Source organism: Rhineura floridana, chromosome 14 (assembly GCF_030035675.1).
Source record: "Rhineura floridana isolate rRhiFlo1 chromosome 14, rRhiFlo1.hap2, whole genome shotgun sequence".
NCBI classification, from domain to species: domain Eukaryota; kingdom Metazoa; phylum Chordata; class Lepidosauria; order Squamata; family Rhineuridae; genus Rhineura; species Rhineura floridana.
The window spans coordinates 33,721,714-33,740,818 of NC_084493.1; the positions used below are offsets into that span (position 1 = coordinate 33,721,714).

At 43.1% G+C, this 19,105-nt stretch overlaps 1 protein-coding gene across 6 annotated transcripts in view; it reads left to right on the forward strand.

Annotated features, from left to right (window-relative positions):
* The window catches only part of ENTREP2 (endosomal transmembrane epsin interactor 2), a 414,039-nt gene that overhangs the window by 326,037 nt on the left and 68,897 nt on the right, over positions 1-19,105 (forward strand). For 5 of the 6 annotated variants that reach the window (XM_061595016.1, XM_061595017.1, XM_061595021.1 and 2 more), the window contains one exon: positions 2,845-2,973. In XM_061595016.1, the coding sequence (XP_061451000.1) occupies positions 2,845-2,973 (129 nt within the window). Of the gene's footprint in view, positions 1-1,030; positions 1,157-2,844; positions 2,974-19,105 lie in introns of all 6 variants that reach the window. The other variant, XM_061595020.1, reaches the window with a different exon arrangement.

A 19,105-nucleotide genomic window follows, 5' to 3' on the forward strand; every position in this document is an offset into this window, starting at 1 on the left:
CCTCCAGAGATTGCTGGACTCTGACTCCCAGCAGCCCCAGGCAGTAAGGCCAATGGTCAGGGATGATGGAAACTGTTGACCAACAATGCCAGGAAGCCAACACATTGGTTAAGGGCTGTGTACTCAACTGGGCGACTTGGAAGTAGTGCTCTGCCATGGATTTCTCCTGATATTTTTTCAACCATTCTCCATCAATTAATTTAAAATTATAAACAGGGAGAGAAATGTTGGTGAAATTTCTCATGGGTCAGGTGCAGGGTTTTATTGTGCTTGCTATACTTTCAAGATGGCAGAGGAGTTTCCTTGCTTTCATTCTGCAGATCATCTCATCAAAGGCTGCACACTGCAACCTTCTTAGGTGTGCCCAGTTAACACCTAGGAGATGACATCATGACGTCACTCCTTCCATGGGGCTTTTTCAGATCAGGAAATGCGGGCAGGCCTGGAGACTGCAGGGAAGCTGCAGGAAAGGGGGGGGGAAACACACATCACTTCTGGCCGCCTCTCAACGATAAACTCAAAATCCTGCACTAAGGATGGGCAAATCTGTCATTTTAAGTTTCTCTCAGTTTCAGCTCTCCAAATTTCCACATCAGTTTGTGATTTTTTTAAAAAGTCATCAGTATTTTGTGCAAATTTCTCCAAATATACACATTTTAATGCAATTTTGCCTAATATACCCCTTTTTCCAAAGCCATTTTCTCTATAATGCATTTTTGTGTGATATTTTCACTGGTAGATAGATAGATAGATAGATAGATAGATAGATAGATAGATAGATAGATAGATAGATAGATAGATAGATAGATAGATAGATAGATAGATAGATAGATAGATAGATAGATAGATAGATAGATAGATAGATATGCATTTTTGTACACATTTCTGGAGAATTGCATTGCAAAATTTGAAGTGCAATTTTCAAAGGTTAGCTTAATTTGTGTACTGTTTGGAAAGTGTGAATTAGGTACGTTCACCTTTAAAGGCAAACTAAATTCAATTCCCCCCCATCCTTACCCTGAACCCACAGAAATTCTAGAAGATTTGAATGAGGCAAAAAAACAGGAGCCTCTTTTGTAGAAGAAGAAAACTTTTGAGAAACTGGAGGACAGATTCGGAATACCCCACATTATCGTACGCAATGGGTCCAGAGCGAGTACGTAAACCAAAAATGTACTTAAAGTGAAGCACTACCTTTTTTCACTTATCAATGCATATACTGCACTGCAATCATCATATACGGGCGTAACTGATGTAAATAACGCATTTATAACTAAAATAAAAACAGTAGGCCTTATTTTAAGAAAAAGTTTGTAGTTGGAAACTGATCGGGCGGTGGCGTCATGCCGTTAAGTGTCCGTTCTTGCGAAGCGAGCGTACGTAAACGGGAATGGTGCTACTGTAAATACGTCCGTACGCGTGAGAGTCCATAAAGTGAAGGTCCGTATAGCGGGGTATTCTTGTACTAGCTGGAAACCAGTGGATGTTGATGTCAAATGTGGTTTGGTATAATGTCTTAAATGCTTTAATTGTTTTGAGGGTTTGGCTTTGTCATGTGAAGTGATATTCGATCCACTGTTGAGCCTGTGGGAAAGCAACTGTATACCCCTTAACAAACAAATAAATGGTATGCATCCCAAATGGAAGAGACCTTCCTCTTCCTCTAGGCTCAGTCTCCCAACTCAGCCTCCAGCTTCCTGGGATTCTTTTCATCTAATTTACTTTCTGTGCCATCAGATCAGCTGGAGGAGGGCATGAGTCATTGAGGGCACCTACCGTGAAGCTGCCAGCAATCATTGCAATGAGAGGATGGCCCCAAATCATCTTGTGAGGAGGAAAGTGTTTTGCCTCTACCCCAGAAGGTTAACAAAAGATGATTTGATGCTCAAAGTGAGCTTTTGAGTGACACAGAACTCACTCAGCCAGGAAAGCAGGCAAGAAAGAAAGAAATGTTAAAAATCTCAACTCGTGGTACTGTACTTATCCAACTTGGCTGGATGGTTTGCAAGTTTGCTGCAGACTTTTCAAGACCAAACCTGAGAAGCTGGGTCAGGTTACAGGTGGATGGAGGCAGAATTCTACGGAACTCTGGACATGATCAAAGAATTGGGGGAGGGTTTGTAGGAGAGAGCTGGGCAATGTATGGGCCTCCTGATGATGTTGAACTCCAGCTCCCCTTATCCCTAAACGTTGGTTGTGTTGGCTGGGGCTGATGGGAGTTGGAGTCCAGCCAGTGGAGGCTGGCGATTCCGATGTCAGCAGGGCAGTGAATCTGCTCTGGGTTTTATTCCAAACTTTCAAGGAGTTGCCCAAGGTGCTTTTAGCATGCTATGGCATGTGATAATAGAAATGAAGCCAAAATGGGGCCAGTGAGACAACAGGGAAATATCAGCAGTGCTGATATTCCTGCAGTTTGTCTGAGGTCAGGAATGGCATGCAAGCAAATACGAACAGTATTTGCTACCATTGCTTTTTCATCTGCAATTAATTAATTAATTAATTAGTTATGTAATTGATGATGTAAGTTTTGAGCAATGTGGATAGTGAAACAAATAAAATTTTGTGTTAGCGGAAGCTGAACTGTAGCAGAACAGACACAGTGCTGATTGCAACAAACCTAGGATGGGGTGGAAATCACTGCCTCCTTACATCCCAGCACTGGTCTTCTCCTGTAGGGCTCTTCATATATTCTTAGATTCTCAAAAACTCTGTTTTAGCACTTTGTACCTTAGTTGACCAAATCAAGACATGTTCCTGAATGCTCTGTAGGTTTTTTTTTAATCCACTAAAACTTTGGCCTGTCTGAAAAATCTAATAAACTTTCTTCTTCTTTTCCTTTCTCAGATTAAATTTGACAGCGACAGTGTTTGTGTTTGCTGTGAGCTACAGCACCAGCCCTCAGGCTGCAGCCTTGGCGAGATGCTGAAATTGAACCCTTTACAAGAATGCAACTTCGTCAGGTTGACCCTAAAGGTGAAATTCGGAGAGGTTCTCTCCTCTTCTTTTGCTAAGTTTCTTGTGGCAAAACAAAAACCTCTGGAAATGGAAGATGCACTGCAGAAAAACTAAGGTGTGTTGGAAACCAGCCAAAATCAGAGGGACTCGGCCTATCATCCTGCGTGTGCATACTATGCTGTGAATCTAGTTCTATTAAACTCAGTGGGACATGCTTCCAAGCAGTGAAGACTGGTGGCTCTGATGTCAGCGGGGCAGTGAACCCACTCTAGGTTTTAGCTGGAGTTGTCCAAGGTGTCCACTCTAGGAGTTGTCCGAGGTGCTGAAATAACCTTGGATACCTCGTGCCCCACTGACATTGGAGCCATCAGTCTCCACTGCTTTAGAGTAAACACACAAAGGATTTGGGCACACAATGCAGCTATACAATTAGTCCCTGGTGGTTTCGGCCTTTCTGTTGGCAGTGGTGTAGTGGAGGGGGAATGCAGAGGCACATAACTCCAGGCCTTTTTTCACAGCAGGAGTGATGATGTCATCTGTTGGAGCCCCGGGGAACTTGGCTTCCCTTCTCTCTGTGTTTGTGAGTGTCAATTTTAGTTGGGAGAGTGCCCTGATTGTCTGCTACCCCAACTGCAGTGGCTATTTTTTTAAAAAAAATAATGAAAAACACACGTTAAGCCCATCCCTCCATTTCATTGATTGCATTGAATCTGTTGCATTTGATGTATCATCAAGTTTGACCTTCTGTTCTGCTAAATCAATGCCTTAAAATACTAAACTATTATGTGACCTGCTGGCTGACCCTGGATTTTCTGATCAGTCAGTAGGCCAGCCTTAGCTCCGTCTGATGGTTCAAGAGAACTCCTCAACAGCCGCGTGTGCCCATTCTCTGTGCAAATGAGAACTATGGTGTAATATGCAGCTTTCACCCAACCTCCTTCTAACAGAGCAGATGAGGAGATCAGTGAAACCTATTTCTTAAAGATAAAGCCCTGTTGTTTTTGAATTTCGCATTTTTTATATAGTGGTGTTGCTTTTCAGCTCTCTCTAACTCTCCCTGTCGGAGACGTCTTGCTAGGCTTGTGGAGAAATTACAGCTAATCGGGTAAACACTGACAGTGATAACGTTCACCTTCTGTAATTATGATTAGTAATTGCTACAGGCTGCTGCGAATGAAAACAGCTGTTAAGCACACTGGGTTTGATGTGGCCATTTGCTTGACAAAAGAAAGTGACAAAGACAAGCAAGAACATGGCAGATGTATGAGTATTGTGTAGAGCCAGTAGGTTTAAAAGGGGGGTTAGACAAATTCATAGGCTTGTAGAATTTTGAGAGTTGGGGGGTATCCTGGAGGTCATCTAATCCAACCCACCTGCTCAAGGCAGTAGCTGCAATTCAGGATGCAATTAGAGCATCCCTGACAGATGGACCTCCAGCCTCTGCAACTTAAAAACGTGCAGCAAAAGAGAGCCCATCACTTCCTGAGGCAATCTGTTCCACTGTCCAACAGCTCTAACCATTTACAAGTTTCTCCAAACATTAAGCCTAAATCTGCTTCCTTGCCATTTCCACCCACTTTTTCTAGTCCCGCCTTCTAGAGCAACAGAGACTCAGATTGCTCCATTTTCTGCCTGGTGGCCCTTGAGATCTTCAAAGGCAGCTATCGTGTTTTTCCTTCTCCTTCTTTTGCCAGTGCTTTCAAGTGTTCCTAACAGGGCTGGGCTTCCAGACTCCTCTGCACCATCCCAGCTGCTATCCTCTGGACAATCTCCAGTTTGTCAATGCCCTTCTTAAAACATCTCCCCAGGGCTCCAGATGCGGCTTCACCTGCACAGAAGCAGAGTGTAAATCTGTTGCCCTGTGTGAGCATTCATTACCCCACACAATTAGTATGAGGTTGCACAGTAGCGGCAGGTAGTGCACCATTGCTGTCCGGATTCTGAGCACGGCAGGCCCCTGCCACTGACCGAGAGGGGAGGTGCAAGGGGCAGAGAGCTCAGTGCAGTGCAGCATGCTGCAGCAGTGCCCATCTGATGCTCCACACATCGCCCCTCCCCTCTCTCTCTCAGTCAGCGCCACAACCCCCATGTTCAGAAGCCAGGAGAGCGATGGCGCCTGATCCACGCTGCCGCACAGGCTGCTACTGAGTGGGAGAGTGGGGCTGCACGCACTGAGCCCTGCCCCCTCTTGTCATGTCCCGATCGCCCAGCCCCAATCTCTGTCCACACATTTGATTAGAAGGTTTGAAATGGGGAGCCTGCTGTCTGCATGGTCACTCCCTGCATGATTTAGAATCCTTCTCCCTGGATTAGAAGAACCCCTGCTGGAGGCCTGTGTTAGGAGCCCTGGCAGGGAGAAGTAGAAACCCCTGTTAACAAGCCAGTTACCAAGGCTGGCACCAGACCGCAGCAGGCCCTTGCTCCCCCTATGCGCACATGAACCCCATCATGCCGCCATCATCTAAATTGGTAGTGGGGTGTTGATGATAGGTATGCATGCACAGCGCACTGATGCATCCATGTAAGTGGTGGCATGCGTTTAAGCATACGCCAGCTGCACGTGCGTATGGGAATTGTGTCACCTGGGAGAGCAGAGCTCCAGCTCCACGCCACCATCCAGTCGCAATTTGCAATCACGACCCATGACCTGATGCTGGCGGGGATTGCAGAGCCTCCCAGCCCCAGCAGCGGGGACCTTGGCCAGTGCCCAGCCTGGCCACCCACCGGTGCTGAGCCTGCCGGTTATCAATACATGCAAGGGCCTAAATTCAATAGTCTAGATTCACCAGACAGCGCACACTCAGCATTATGTTGGGGGCAACTTGTTTATTTATTTATCTATTTATTAGGATAATTTATACTCCACTCTTCAACTGCGATAGCAATGCTCAGGGCAGTTTACAAGAAATTAAAAGTACAAAATGTTCATGTAAAAAAATCAAACAGTAAATATGAAAACATGTTTAGATGAGGGCAAGTGCCACAGACAAAAAAAAATCCCACAACACAAGAGCTATCCTCTAAAAACTGTCCAAGTCTTAATTAACACATTAATTAACATGTTAATGTATGATTAATTAATTAACACATTGCCTGCTTGTGCTTAGGAAAACATTGCTGGGCCAGGAGACACAGGTTCAAATATCAGCTTTCAATCCTTTATTCATTGCATTTACATCCCACCTTTCCTCCCAAGAGCTCAATGTTCTGCCCCCACCCCCACTCCATTTTATCCTTACAACAGCCTTGTGAGGTAGGTTAGGCTGCAAGTTCACTCACTGAGCTTCATAACTGAGAGGGGACTTGAACGCTGATCTCGCAGGTCTTCGTCCAACACTCTAACCACCATACCATACTAGCTTGCTGCACTTTCATGAAGGGATGGAAGGATCTGTCCATTGCAGTTCTGTCCGTTTCTCATTTTCTCCAATTTTAAATTCAGTTCTCCACATTTCTGCAGTGATTTGCATTTTCTTTTTTAAAAAATTCCCATGAAAATTCTTCAGCATTTCAGTGTGAATTTCTCCCAATAAACACATTTTTATATACAGTTTTGACTACACATTTTTGCAAGCAATTTCTCCTAATGCAGCGCATTTTTGTATGCTGTTTTCACTAATATATTCACATTTAGGTACACTTTACCCTAATCTATGCATTTTTGTAAACATTGCTTGGTTTGAAAACTGCGCTGGACCATTTGGGTAAGTGTGAATTTCGAGTGTTTTGTTTCTCACATTGCTTCCAAAAGTGTGAATTTGATAGATTTGGCTTTAAATGGGAACTGAATGGAATTCCTCTGCCATCCCTACTTTGAAAAAAGGCAATTGTGAAGGCTGTATTAGCCCTCATACTTATTATGTATTAGAGTACGGTCCTCTTTGTGATGATGCCTGCTTGGGGGTGCAGAGAGCACGAAAACAAAATAGGTAGCCTTGAAGACCAGAGTGAACCTTCTGACTCCTGAGCCGTTCATATCACATTACATCTCTCTCTCTCTCTCTCTCTCCCTCACACACACACACACACACACACACACTTCTTGAGTGATGGTGCATTTGTGTTTATCCACATCCATCACAAACAATCCAAGCCACACTGTGACTATATGCCAGGAAATCTAGCAGCAAATATGCACAATAATTAGCTCATGAGAGCTACTCATACGTAGAGTATGAGTACTCTACTTCCAGGTCTCAAAGGACTTGCATATCTCGAACAAAGGCTTCCTGTTCTCCCCTCGTTCCCTTCTCCATTTCTCAAATGCTTTAATAACAGAATTATTCTTTTATATGATTTTTTTCAATGGGGAAGGGTGTGTGGAAAAAACAGATTATCTTACATGAAAGCAAATGGCATAAGTCCATGACTGGGGAGTATGTAAGAGGGATCATTAAGCTATTGCTGAGGGCAGTTCTGTATTTGTTTTATCGATTTATAGAGTGTCTTATCTCACAATTAATTGGCCTTCAGAGAACTTGACATTTAAACAACTGACAAGGCCCAGTGTATGAAAACCTTGGCCACAGCATCAAATAGAGGCACTACTTAAATGCTTGCCACCTGGGTCACCCAGTACAGAAGAGCTGATCCAGCTGGTTTATTCTTTTTTAATATTAAGCCAACTCTTTTCTGTTGGTCAAAAATATGCAAGCTTTTGAGTTGGCACTGAGTTGAATTTGCGTGGGGTGGGCGGGAGGAGATTTACCATATCTCCAGTAAATATTTTCTGTTTCAATTTCAATTTATTGTACGGTTACAGACCCAATATGACAAATCATCAGATAAAAGAAGACAGTCTATAAAACATTTAAAATATACAATAAAATATAAATATAAATATAACTTTAAAATGGAACATTACAGGTTGAAAGAGAGGACAATCTTACGTATTCTTTGAACTGAAAAAAGGAACTTAGCTACTAGCTCTGTGGCCAACTTGTTGGTATCAGCCAAAAGATGTTTCAAATACCAGTCCAAAGATCTACCAGGAAAATGTTCTATAATAGGACTAAGGAATCTAGTACATTCTTCCCTATAAAAGTTACAAGCAAAAAAGACATGAAAAATAGAGAGTAAATAGAGAGCAAAAGGGTTCCTCTGAAGAACTTCTGGGGGTTCCTTAATGAGCAGATGGAATGGTGGAATAATTTGAGAGCTGGAGGGGACCTTGGAGGTCATCAAAGAAACACAGGACACTGCCTTATATCTAGGGATGGAAGGATTGATCAATCACATGGTCTTCGATGTCTGTATACTAATGCACAGAGCATGGGAAACTAGCAGGACGAACTTGAACTCTTAATACAGGAGGGTAATTACGACTTGATAGGTATAGCTGAAACTTGGTGGGAAGACTCCCATGACTAGAATACAGCAATTGAAAGATATAACTTGTTCAAAAAGAACAGAAGGAATAAAAAGGGAGGTGGAGTCACGCTATATGTTAAAAATATATATCCCTGCACAGAAATACAGGAAGATGAGCTTGGTAGTTCCACCGAGAGTATCTGGATTAAAATTAATGGGGCAAGTAATAAAAGGAATGTGGTGCTTGGAGTCTACTACCGACCACCCAATCAAGGAGAAGACGAGAATGTAACTTTTGAAAAGCAAATTGCCACTGTTTTGAGGAGGCATGATGTAGTAGTAATGGGGGACTTCAATTATCCCAATATCTGTTGGGAGACAAATTCTGCCAAACACGGCCCCTCCAAGAAATTTCTGACTTGTGTTGGATATAACTTTCTCCTACAGAAAGTGGAGGAAGCAACCAGAGGATCAGCTATCCTGGACTTAATTCTACCCGATAGAGATGATTTGGTAGATGAAGTGGCAGTTACAGGAACTGTGGGGGAAAGTGACCACACCATACTTGAATTCTTGCTTTTAACAGAAGCAAAAGCTGAGAGTAGCCATACGTGCAGCCTGGACTTCAGGAAAGCTGATTTTAATAAACTCAGAACAATTGCAAGTACGGTTCCATGGCAAATGACCCTAATGAGAAAAGGAGTCCAAGATGGGTGGGAGTATATAAAAAAGAAAATTCTAAAAGCTCAATGGCAAACAATTCCAACAAGGAAAAAAAGGGGGAAAACAGCAAAAGAAGCCAATGTGGCTTCACAAAAAGCTTCGCGATGACCTGAAAACAAAAAAAGACACATACTGGAAGGTGGAAAGAAGGCCAGACCACAAAGGAAGAGTACAGGCAGGTATCACAGAATTGCCGGGATGGCATCAGGAAGGCTAAAGCGGAGAATGAGCTGAGGCTAGCGAGGGATGCTAAAAGCAACAAAAAAGCTTTCTTTAGGTACATCCATAGTAAAAGACAGAGAAATGGTGGCACAGCTACTCAATGAGGATGGCAAAATGATAACAGATGACAAAGAAAAGGCAGAAGTGCTCAGTTCCTACTTTGGCTCAGTCTTCTCTCAAAAAAGGGACCCTCTCGGAAAACGTGAAGTAGAAGGGGCAGGATTGGAGCTTAAGATTGATAGACAAATGGTCAAGGAATATCTAATCACTTTGAACGAGTTCAAATCGGCAGGGCCCAATAAACTGCATCCTAGAGTATTGAAGGAACTGGCTGAAGAACTCTCAGAACTGCTGTCTATTATCTTTGTGAAATCATGGAGGACTGGTGAAGTGCTGGATGACTGGAGGAGAGCTAATGTTGTCCCTATCTTCAAAAAGGGCACAAAGGAGGAACCGGGGAACTACAGACCAGTCAGCCTAACATCAATCCCTGGAAAAACTCTGGAGCAGATTATAAAGCAGTCAATCTGTAAGCACCTTGAAAAGAATGCAATGATTACTAGGAGCCAACATGGATTTATGAAGAACAAATCCTGCCAAACTAATCTTATCTCATGTTTTTGATCGGGTAACCTCCCCTGTAGACTGTGGGAATGCTGCAGACATAATATATCTTGACTTCAGCAAAGCTTTTAACAAAGTGCCCCATGATATTCTGATTAGCAAACTAGCTAAATGTGGGCTGAATGGAACAACTATCAGGTAGATCCGCAGTTGGCTCCAGAATCGTACTCAAAGAGTGCTTATCAATGGTTCCTTCTCAAACTGGGCGGAAGTAATGAGTGGGGTACCACAGGGCTCGGTCCTGGGCCCAGTGCTCTTCAACATTTTTATTCACGATTTGGATGAGGAGGTACAGAGCATGCTTATCAAATTTGCAGATGATACAAAATTGGGGGGCACAGCTAATACTGTGAAAAACAGAAACAAAATTCAAATGGACCTTGATAGGCTGGAGCATTGGGCTGAAAACAACAGGATGAAATTGAACAGGGATAAATGCAAAGTTCAACACTTAGGAAGAAGAAACCAAATGCACGGTTATAAGATGGGGGATACTTGGCTCAGCAGTACGACATGTGAGAAGGATCTTGGAATTGTCGTTGATCACAAGCTGAATATGAGCCAACAGTGTGATGTGGCTGCAAAAAAGGCAAATGATATATTAGGCTGCATTAATAGAAGTATAGTTTCCAAATCGCGTGAAGTATTAGTTCCCCTCTATTCAGTATTGGTTAGGCCTCATCTTGAGTACTGCGTCCAGTTCTGGTCACCGCACTTCAAGAAGGATGCAGACAAACTGGAACAGGGTCCCCAATACCTGATGGAATGCCTCTCCCGATATGAACCTACCCGTACACTGCGTGCAACATCGAAGGCCCTCCTCCGGGTCCCGACTCATAGAGAGGCTCGGAGGATGACGACAAGATCTAGGGCCTTCTCAGTGGTGGCACCCAAACTATGGAACAGTGTTTCTGATGAGGTGCGCCTGGCGCCAACATTGCTTTCTTTTCGGCGCCAGGTTAAAACGTACCTCTTTTCCCAGGCATTTTAATATATTTTAGTATATTTATAACACTCTGGTATACTAAATTAATTGTGTAATATGTTTTTAGCTTTGAGAATTGTTATTATGCATGTGGTAATTATTATGTGATTTTATCTTATTGTATTTTTATATTTATGTTGTTCACCGCCTAGAGAGCCGTTGGCTGTGGGCGGTATAGAAACTGAATAAAATAATAATAATAATAAAATAATAACAGGTTCAGAGGAGGGCAACAACGATGATCAGGGGACTGGAAACAAAGCCCTATGAGGAGAGACTGAAAGATCTGGGCATGTTTAGCCTGGAGAAGACTGAGGGGAGATATGATAGCACTCTTCAAGTACATGAAAGGTGGTCACATAGAGGAGGGCCAGGATCTCTTCTCAATCGTCCCAGAGTACAGGACGCGGAATAATGGGCTCAAGTTGCAGGAAGCCGGATTTCGACTGGACAGCAGGAAAAACTTCCTAACTGTTAGAGCCATACGACAATGGAACAATTACCTAGAGAGGTAATGGGCTCTCCGACACTGGAGGCATTCAAGAGGCAGCTGGACAGCCATCTGTCGGGAATGCTTTGATTTGGATTCCTGCATTGAGCAGGGGGTTGGACTTGATGGCCTTATAGGCCCCTTCCAACTCTACTATTCTATGATGGTATGATTCTATGAATTTCTATTCTCTCCGTTTCCCATTTTTCTGGTCTCCAAATTCAGTTCTCCACATTTCTGCAGTAACTTACAAAAAATCCTCATGAAAATTCATCAGCATTTTGGTGTGAATTTTTCCTAATAAATACATTTGTATGATGCTTTGGCTCATGTATACCTTTTGCAAGCAGTACCTGCTAATATAATACAGTTTTGTCTGTTATTTTCACTAATATGCCCCTCTTTTTTACACACTTTTATCTAATCTGCATTTTTATAAAAGTTGTTTGGTTGGCCAACTGCATCACAAAATTTGGCTAAGTGTGACTTTCCAAGCATGGCCATGTTTCAGTTCTCTTATTGCTTTGGGAAGTGTGGATTTGATCAATACGCCTTGAAATGCAAACTGAATTGAATTTCTCCCACATCCCCACTTAAATCTAATGGTCCATGTAGTGCCCTACAACACCCTTCCCCAATCTGGGACTACAACTCCCATCAGCCCCAGCCAGCCTGACCAATGGTTATGGATGTTGGGAGTTAATATTCCAAAGCATTGGGAGTGCCCCTGGTTGAGGAAACCTGTTCTACACTGACTGGCAGCTGCTCTCCAGGCCTTACAATCCCATCCCTACCTAGAAGTGCCAGGGATTGAACTTCAGCCCTGCCACATACCAGGCATGTGCTGTCCAGCTTTCCACTAGGTTCTGTCCTTTATCCCTTTCCTTGTTACAAGCAAAGTTTACTAGAGAGCTCATTACAGTAAAATAAATGGCATTTCTTTTCCCTCCAGCTCTCACACTTATTAAAAACAACACAATAAACATAGATTTGTTGCTTTGGAGCCATGAAAAAAAAAAGTTAACTTTGCCTATTCCTAAGAGATACTTTTTACTTCATTAGGCACTGAACTAAAATGCCCCCCCCCCGGTTTAAAAGTTTTATTAAAACTAAAGTGATCCCCAGAGTAACTACAAAAGCATTGCATCAAGATTAGATTACGAAATGGCTCCAAAACCTCCTACATATCAATTGAGAACTGCAGTTTTTCTCCCACTATAAATGATTGCAAAATTATCTCACTCTGGAATTGCTGTAAACTAGAGATGGTCAACTGATGCCACAGGGGACAAATTGGGGGCTCCCGAAGCAGTTTCATCTGGCTTCAGGTTACAGTACCAAATTTTAAAGGGTAGGGGAACCATATTGTCAAGTTGTAAGGGAGTCTGCACTGAAATACTTGCAGATTTATTATCATGGACACCATCCAAATGGCATACTTTTTATCCAAATTTATTGTACTTTACTGAGAACTAGGAGCATGCTGGTGCACACTCTGTGGTTGCTTCTGTTTACCTCCTGCAATTGATCGAGCAGGAGCTTTGGCTTTGCATTACATCCCAACCAAGAATTGTGATATGTTTCTCCCTAACAAGCTGTCTGCCTACACAACCTGAAGCCACGGTCTGTTGTTGGCTTGCTGATCATGGCTTGTTAGAGGGCAACAAACCATTATTCCTGGTTTGGACATAATGGAAAGCCAAAACTGCCTGTGTCAGAGGAGGAGCAAAGTAGCACATGTATGAGCATGCTGGTCATTCTCAGTAAACAGTAATAAGTCAGAAAGTCTGGCTTATTGTGACATGCAAATCCAATTGCTGTCTCTTCTTTCTCTTGCCCTTTGCGTGTTGCTGCTGCAGCTCTTTCCAAGGATTAATTTGAGGGCAGAAAATGTTAAGCAAGTTGAGAACAAAGCTAACTCATTCCCCCACTTCGATGGGCAGACAAGACGATGGGAGAAAACAACAATATGTTTTGGATATTGGGAGTGGTCACTGTCAGCCCAAGGTTCTGGTTCCGCATAGCCTTGCCACAGTACTGTGAGTTCTGGTAACCTCACATATTGATTACTGTAATGTGCTTTCTATGGGACTTCCCTTGAATGAAGTCCAGGAACTGTGGCTACTGCAAAATGGTGTCACTTGTGCAAAAGTCATGCAAAACCCATTCGGCCGCAGATGCCCGTATGTTACTGAGCCCAACTCGTGTTCATTTTGACTTATAAAGCTGAGATCCATGTGCTAGAAGGAGTGCCTCTTCCTATTTTGACTGGCCTGGGACCTGAAATTGGCGTGGTTGGCCCTTCGTGCTGTTCCGCTGGCAGGTGTGGCATAGCCTTCTCTGTAGTGGCGCCCTGGCTGTGGACCTCACTTTCCCGTGAGGCACGGGTTATTATAATGTTATTAAGCTGCTAGTGTCTAGTTAAAACTGAGTTATCTCGCAGGCCTTTAGAGGTGCTTAAGTTACTTTGGTTTTAAGTGATGCCTAAGGTGTTAGTCTTTCTGACCTGCCGCTGTTAACTGTAATTGCTTCATAATGAATTTTAATTTATGAGCACTATATAGTTTGATTTATCTGTAATATTTTTTGGATATTATGTTGGAAAAAAACCCCCCATGATTACCCTGTAATGAAGGGGAATTATAACTTTGGTTAACAAATAAGTAGTAAATAACTGAGCCAGAAATGGATCCATGAACTAAAACTGGTAGGGATCAAGTGCTAAAACATCAGGCAGGGGTCTGAGAGCCCAGAGTTAGGTGGATGGCCAACTCCAAGAAGGGGTGGAGATCCAATGTAGCAATTGGGGAGAGGAAGCAGGTGCGTAGGCAACATCTTCACTTCAGAGATGTGTAGCTGAGGCCGAAGAGCAAGCTCTGAGGCTGGGGCTTTTATAAAAGGCCTAGTGTGGTGGAATTGGCTCTTGGGGTGGTCAGCTGATGGAATACTCAGGAATGCTGGTATTGCACCCTAGAAGGCATCTTTCAAGTGTTGAACTCATTCTGCCTTGAGAAGAGATTGAGGAGAGATATGATAGCACTCTTCAAGTGCTTGAAAGATTGTCACACAGAAGAGGGACGGGATCTCTTCTCGATCATTCCAGAGTGCAGGACACAGAATAATGGGCTCAAGTTACAGGAAGCCAGATTTAGACTGAACGTCAGGAAAAACGTCCTAACTGTTAGAGCGGTATGACAATGTAGCCAGTTACCTATCTTTATAGCAAAAGTGGGGAATCTCTGTGGTCCTCTTGACATTGTTGGACTACAACTCCCATGATTCCTGACCATTGACTGTGCTGGCTGGGCTGATGGAAATTGGGAGTCCAACAACATCTGGAGGGTTGCAGGTTTCCATCCCTACCTTATTGTCTGTGTACCAAGACCTTTGAAAGCTCTTGGCAGGGCTTTTGAAAGGGTTCCATAGCAAGCGCCCAACATATCTAACCTACCACTCAGGTGTGTGACTGTATCAAACACACATCAGTTTCACCTATAGGTGAGCATCCTTGGTTTCTTCAGCATGAGTGAGTTAGGCCACCATCATTTATAATCTAAAATAAAAAGTTACTTTTTAAAAAACACACTCCCACCCCTGTCCTTGAGTTTCCCAAGTAAAAGGAGTAGAACATGGAGAGCAATTTCATGGGTGAAAAAGCTTTACTGCTCATTATCTCTTTTCAGGTTATTGTGGGTATATAAGCAACGAAGCCATTAATTGAAGTCAATCAAGAGTAAAAGAAGTCTTCTTTACAGCATTGCCAAACTGGGCTCATTTGCAGGCCTTAAGTCTGTAATGATGTTAGGCTGTTGCCTTACAGGTTATTGATTACAAGAGTGCCTTTCGATATCTGGACACGCTAATTTTGCCCTTTCCATGTTTGTAGAATGAGCCTCCTGAAGTTTGAGGGAATTAGGAGAGCTTCAGGGAAGAGCTATGAATCTTATCTCCCCATAGGCAGCCAATCAGTTATGCATGGAAGTTGAGTGGGAGACTCTCCTGCTGTGACAACAGCATTTTCTTTGGGTCAGCCTTATCAACAATACTATGGCAGAGGTACAGAACTTCCAGCTCATGGGCCAAATGTGTCCCTCAGGACTCTCCCTAGGCTATGCCCCTTAATGCATTTGGCCCATTGGCTGGAGTTTTCCCACACCTGATCTAAGATTTAAAACTTGGTACCCAAGGAAATTGGATCCCACAATAGGTCATCACTTACGTATGCCCTTATATCCCACAGTCATAAGATCTACTAACCATCATTGCTTCACCAAGTCTAGGTTCATTGGTTGTACTCATCCGTATCTTGTTCTCTATTAAGAATTTAGAGGGTCTGTATAGCTATAAAGGCTAATAGCCACTAGGAGGTGGAAGGGTCTGTCTATTTTGGTTCTCCACATTTCTACAGATATTTGCTAATTTTTCTTGAAAAAATAATAATCCTGAAAATTCTTCAGCATTTTAGTGCAAACATTTGCTAACACACACATTTTTGTATGCCGTATTACCCATGTACATATTTGTGGAAGCAATGTATCATAACATAATGCATTTTTGTTGTTATTTTCACTAATATATTCATTTTTATGGACAATTTCCCCCTAATATATGCATTTTTGCAAACACTGATTGGAGAACCGCATTGCAAAATTTGGGTAGGTGCAGATTTTGAAGGACAGATGTGATGCTGCTCTTATATTGTTTTGGAAAATACAAATTTGATAAATTCAGTTTTAAATATGAAATGAATCAAAATCCCCCCCCCATCCTTAACAGCAACTGAGAGAACTCTTAGGATTTGTCAGATTCCCTTTTTAGAGTCATCCACAACAGTGACCTTCACCATATCTTGTAGCAGGAAAGTCTACAAATAAATCCTAATTCCTTTCATCTGACTTGAAGGCACTGCCCATCAGCTTCATTGGAAATTGGCATTAAGAGGAGAAGGGGACCCACAACGAAATGTTCTCTGGGATTTCAGCCAATCCATTCCAGGTCCCCTCCTTGATTTTCTATTACACACCCCATCTCCACACCCCCATACAAGAACCTGTTGGTTTTATTGGAGAGTTCAATTTCTGCTGCCTCTATCTGGTGCATGGATGGTGCTGTTGTGAGCAAGGACGCACACTGCCTGAATATCAGAGGTACAGGGAATGATAAGCCACTAAAAGTACTTTTCACTTCACTTCACTTCACTTCTCTTCACTTTCTTTCTTTCTTTCTTTCTTTCTTTCTTTCTTTCTTTCTTTCTTTCTTTCTTTCTTTCTTTCTTTCTTTCTTTCTTTCTTTCTTTCTTTCTTTTTCTTTCTTTCTTTTTCTTTCTTTCTTTCTTTCTTTCTTTCTTTCTTTTTCTTTCTTTCTCTTTCTTTCTTTCTTTCTTTCTTTCTTTCTTTCTTTTTCTTTCTTTCTTTCTTTCTTTCTTTCTTTCTTTCTTTCTTTCTTTCTTTTTCTTTCTTTCTCTTTCTTTCTTTCTTTCTTTCTTTCTTTCTTTCTTTCTTTCTTTCTTTCTTTCTTTCTTTCTTTCTTTTGTTTTACGTTGTATCCTGCTCTGAAGAGAGCTCCAGGGCTAAGCAGAGTGCACGCTTAAACTGTGAAATCGATTGCCACAGGGTGTAGTGATGGCCCCCCAGCTTGGATGGCTTTCAAAGGGGTCAGATCAGGAGTTCCCAAACTTTTTTCCCTCCTGGACCACTTGAAAATTGCTGAGGGTCTTGGTGGCCCACTTAATGATTTGTCTGCCTGTTGCAGCCATTGTAATGCCCTGGGCTCGATGCTGTATGATTTTAATTGGATTTTTATTGCTTCTTTTCTTTCTGATATATTGTATTTTATTGTATTCCAATTTGCATTCCATAAGAAATGAAAGAAGCAATAAAATTCAATTAAAATTGATGTGAATATTTAATGAGGTGGAGGTGCCATCTCCCATCGTCCACCAGAAACCCACAGGCAGACCATAGACCACCCGAATGAAGCCTGTGGAGCACAGCTTGGGAACCCCTAAGTTAGAGAAATGAATGGAGGATGAGGCTTCAGCAGCTGCTTATCATGATGGCTGTGTATTTCCTCCAGCATCAGGAGCAGGATGCCCCTGAATACAAGCCGCTAGGAAGACAGGTGAGAAAGGGCTAGTGTGCTCATGACCTGCTTGTGGGCTTCCCAGAAGCTTCTGGTTGGCCACAGTGAGAAAAGGATGTTGGACTAGGTAGGCCTTTGGTCTGATCCAGCCGGGCTCTTATGTTCTTATGTAGCCAGTGGTAGTCCAACCCTCAACCTTCTACATCACACTGGCTTTCACTCAGAGCTTGGAAAAGTTAATTTTTTAAAACTACAACTCCCATCAGCCCCAGCCAGCATGGCCACTGGATTGGGCTGATGGGAGTTATAGTTCAAAAAAGTAACTTTTCCAAGCTCTGCTTTCACTTTGCAGAGGTGGTAGACTTAATAAGAATTCTTTGTATCAGTTTGTGACATGCTTTGAGAAAGAGTGTTGTTATCAAATTCTTCCAAGCTACACAATAAGTGAACTGTGAAAGACCAACCCAAATTGTCTTTGCATTTTGACAAATTTGTAGGGCAGTACAATATCTCAGAGAGGAGGTCAGGTCTCCTGCTCCCCTGGTGCCTTTGCTATAGCTGCCCAATTTCCCTGCTTTTTAAAATTTGATAGAAATATCTGTTGGCTGTAGGTACGTTCTTAAACAGCAAGGGTTTTTTTTTGCCTATGAGTGAATTTCTCTGCTTTTTAATCCGGGAGGTAAGAAATGGGATCCTGTCCAAGTTTGCTGAGAATGGATTGATCATTTGCATGCTTGCTGAGTTCAGTGGGATTTACTCCCATGCAATCATGCTTAGGATAGGTGAGCTTGACCACAGAGGATGGGGAGGAGGGGGAGGGGAGCAGGCAGGAGGGGGGGAGGAGGAGGAGGGCAGGTTTGATCATTTGCATGCTTATTGAATTCCGTGGGATTTTCTCCCATGCAATCATGCTTAGCATATGTAAAACTGACCAGGGGGAGGAGGAGGAGAGGGAGGAAGGGCTGGAGTGGGCAGGGAACGAGGAAGAAGGAAGAGGGGAAGGGAGGAAGAAGGGAGGAGGAAGGGAGAGGAGAGGGGAAGGAGGGGAAAGGCAGCTCTGATCATTTGCATGCTTATTGAGTTCAATGGTATTTACTCCTATGCAATCATGGTTAGAATAGGTAAAAACTGACCATGGGGGCAGAGGAGTCTGAGGGGAGAGGAGAGGGAATGAGGAAGGGAGGGGTGAGGGGATCAGAAGTAGGGGGAGGGGGAAGGACGGGATTGGAAGGGGATGGGGAGGGCAGGTTTGATCATTTGCATACTTACTGAGTTCAATGGGATTTTCTCCTGTGCAATCATGCTTAGGATAGGTGAAACTGACCTGGTGGAGTGGCAGGGAGGGGAGAAGAGGGAGGGAGGGGAGAAGGAGGGCAGGAAGGTGTGGGGAAGGGAGGAAGGTGGAGGAGGAGAGAAGGAGATTGGGTGGATGGGCACTGGGCAGAGGGAAAGCCCCTTTCCTTTCCAAAAGGAAAACACTGTGAACAGTATCATTGCTTTTCAGGGTTTCCCCCACCTTTTTATTCTACAGCAGGCACATGTAGTCTCCCACCCAAATTTAAACCAAAGCTGTCCCTGGCCATATCCAAACCAGACCTTTATTTCCCTTTAGATAGTCATGGCTTCTCCCAAAGAATCCTGGGAAGTGTAGCTAGTGAAAGGTGCTGAGAGTTGCTTGGAGATGCCCTGTTCCCCTCACAGACCTTCAGTGAGAG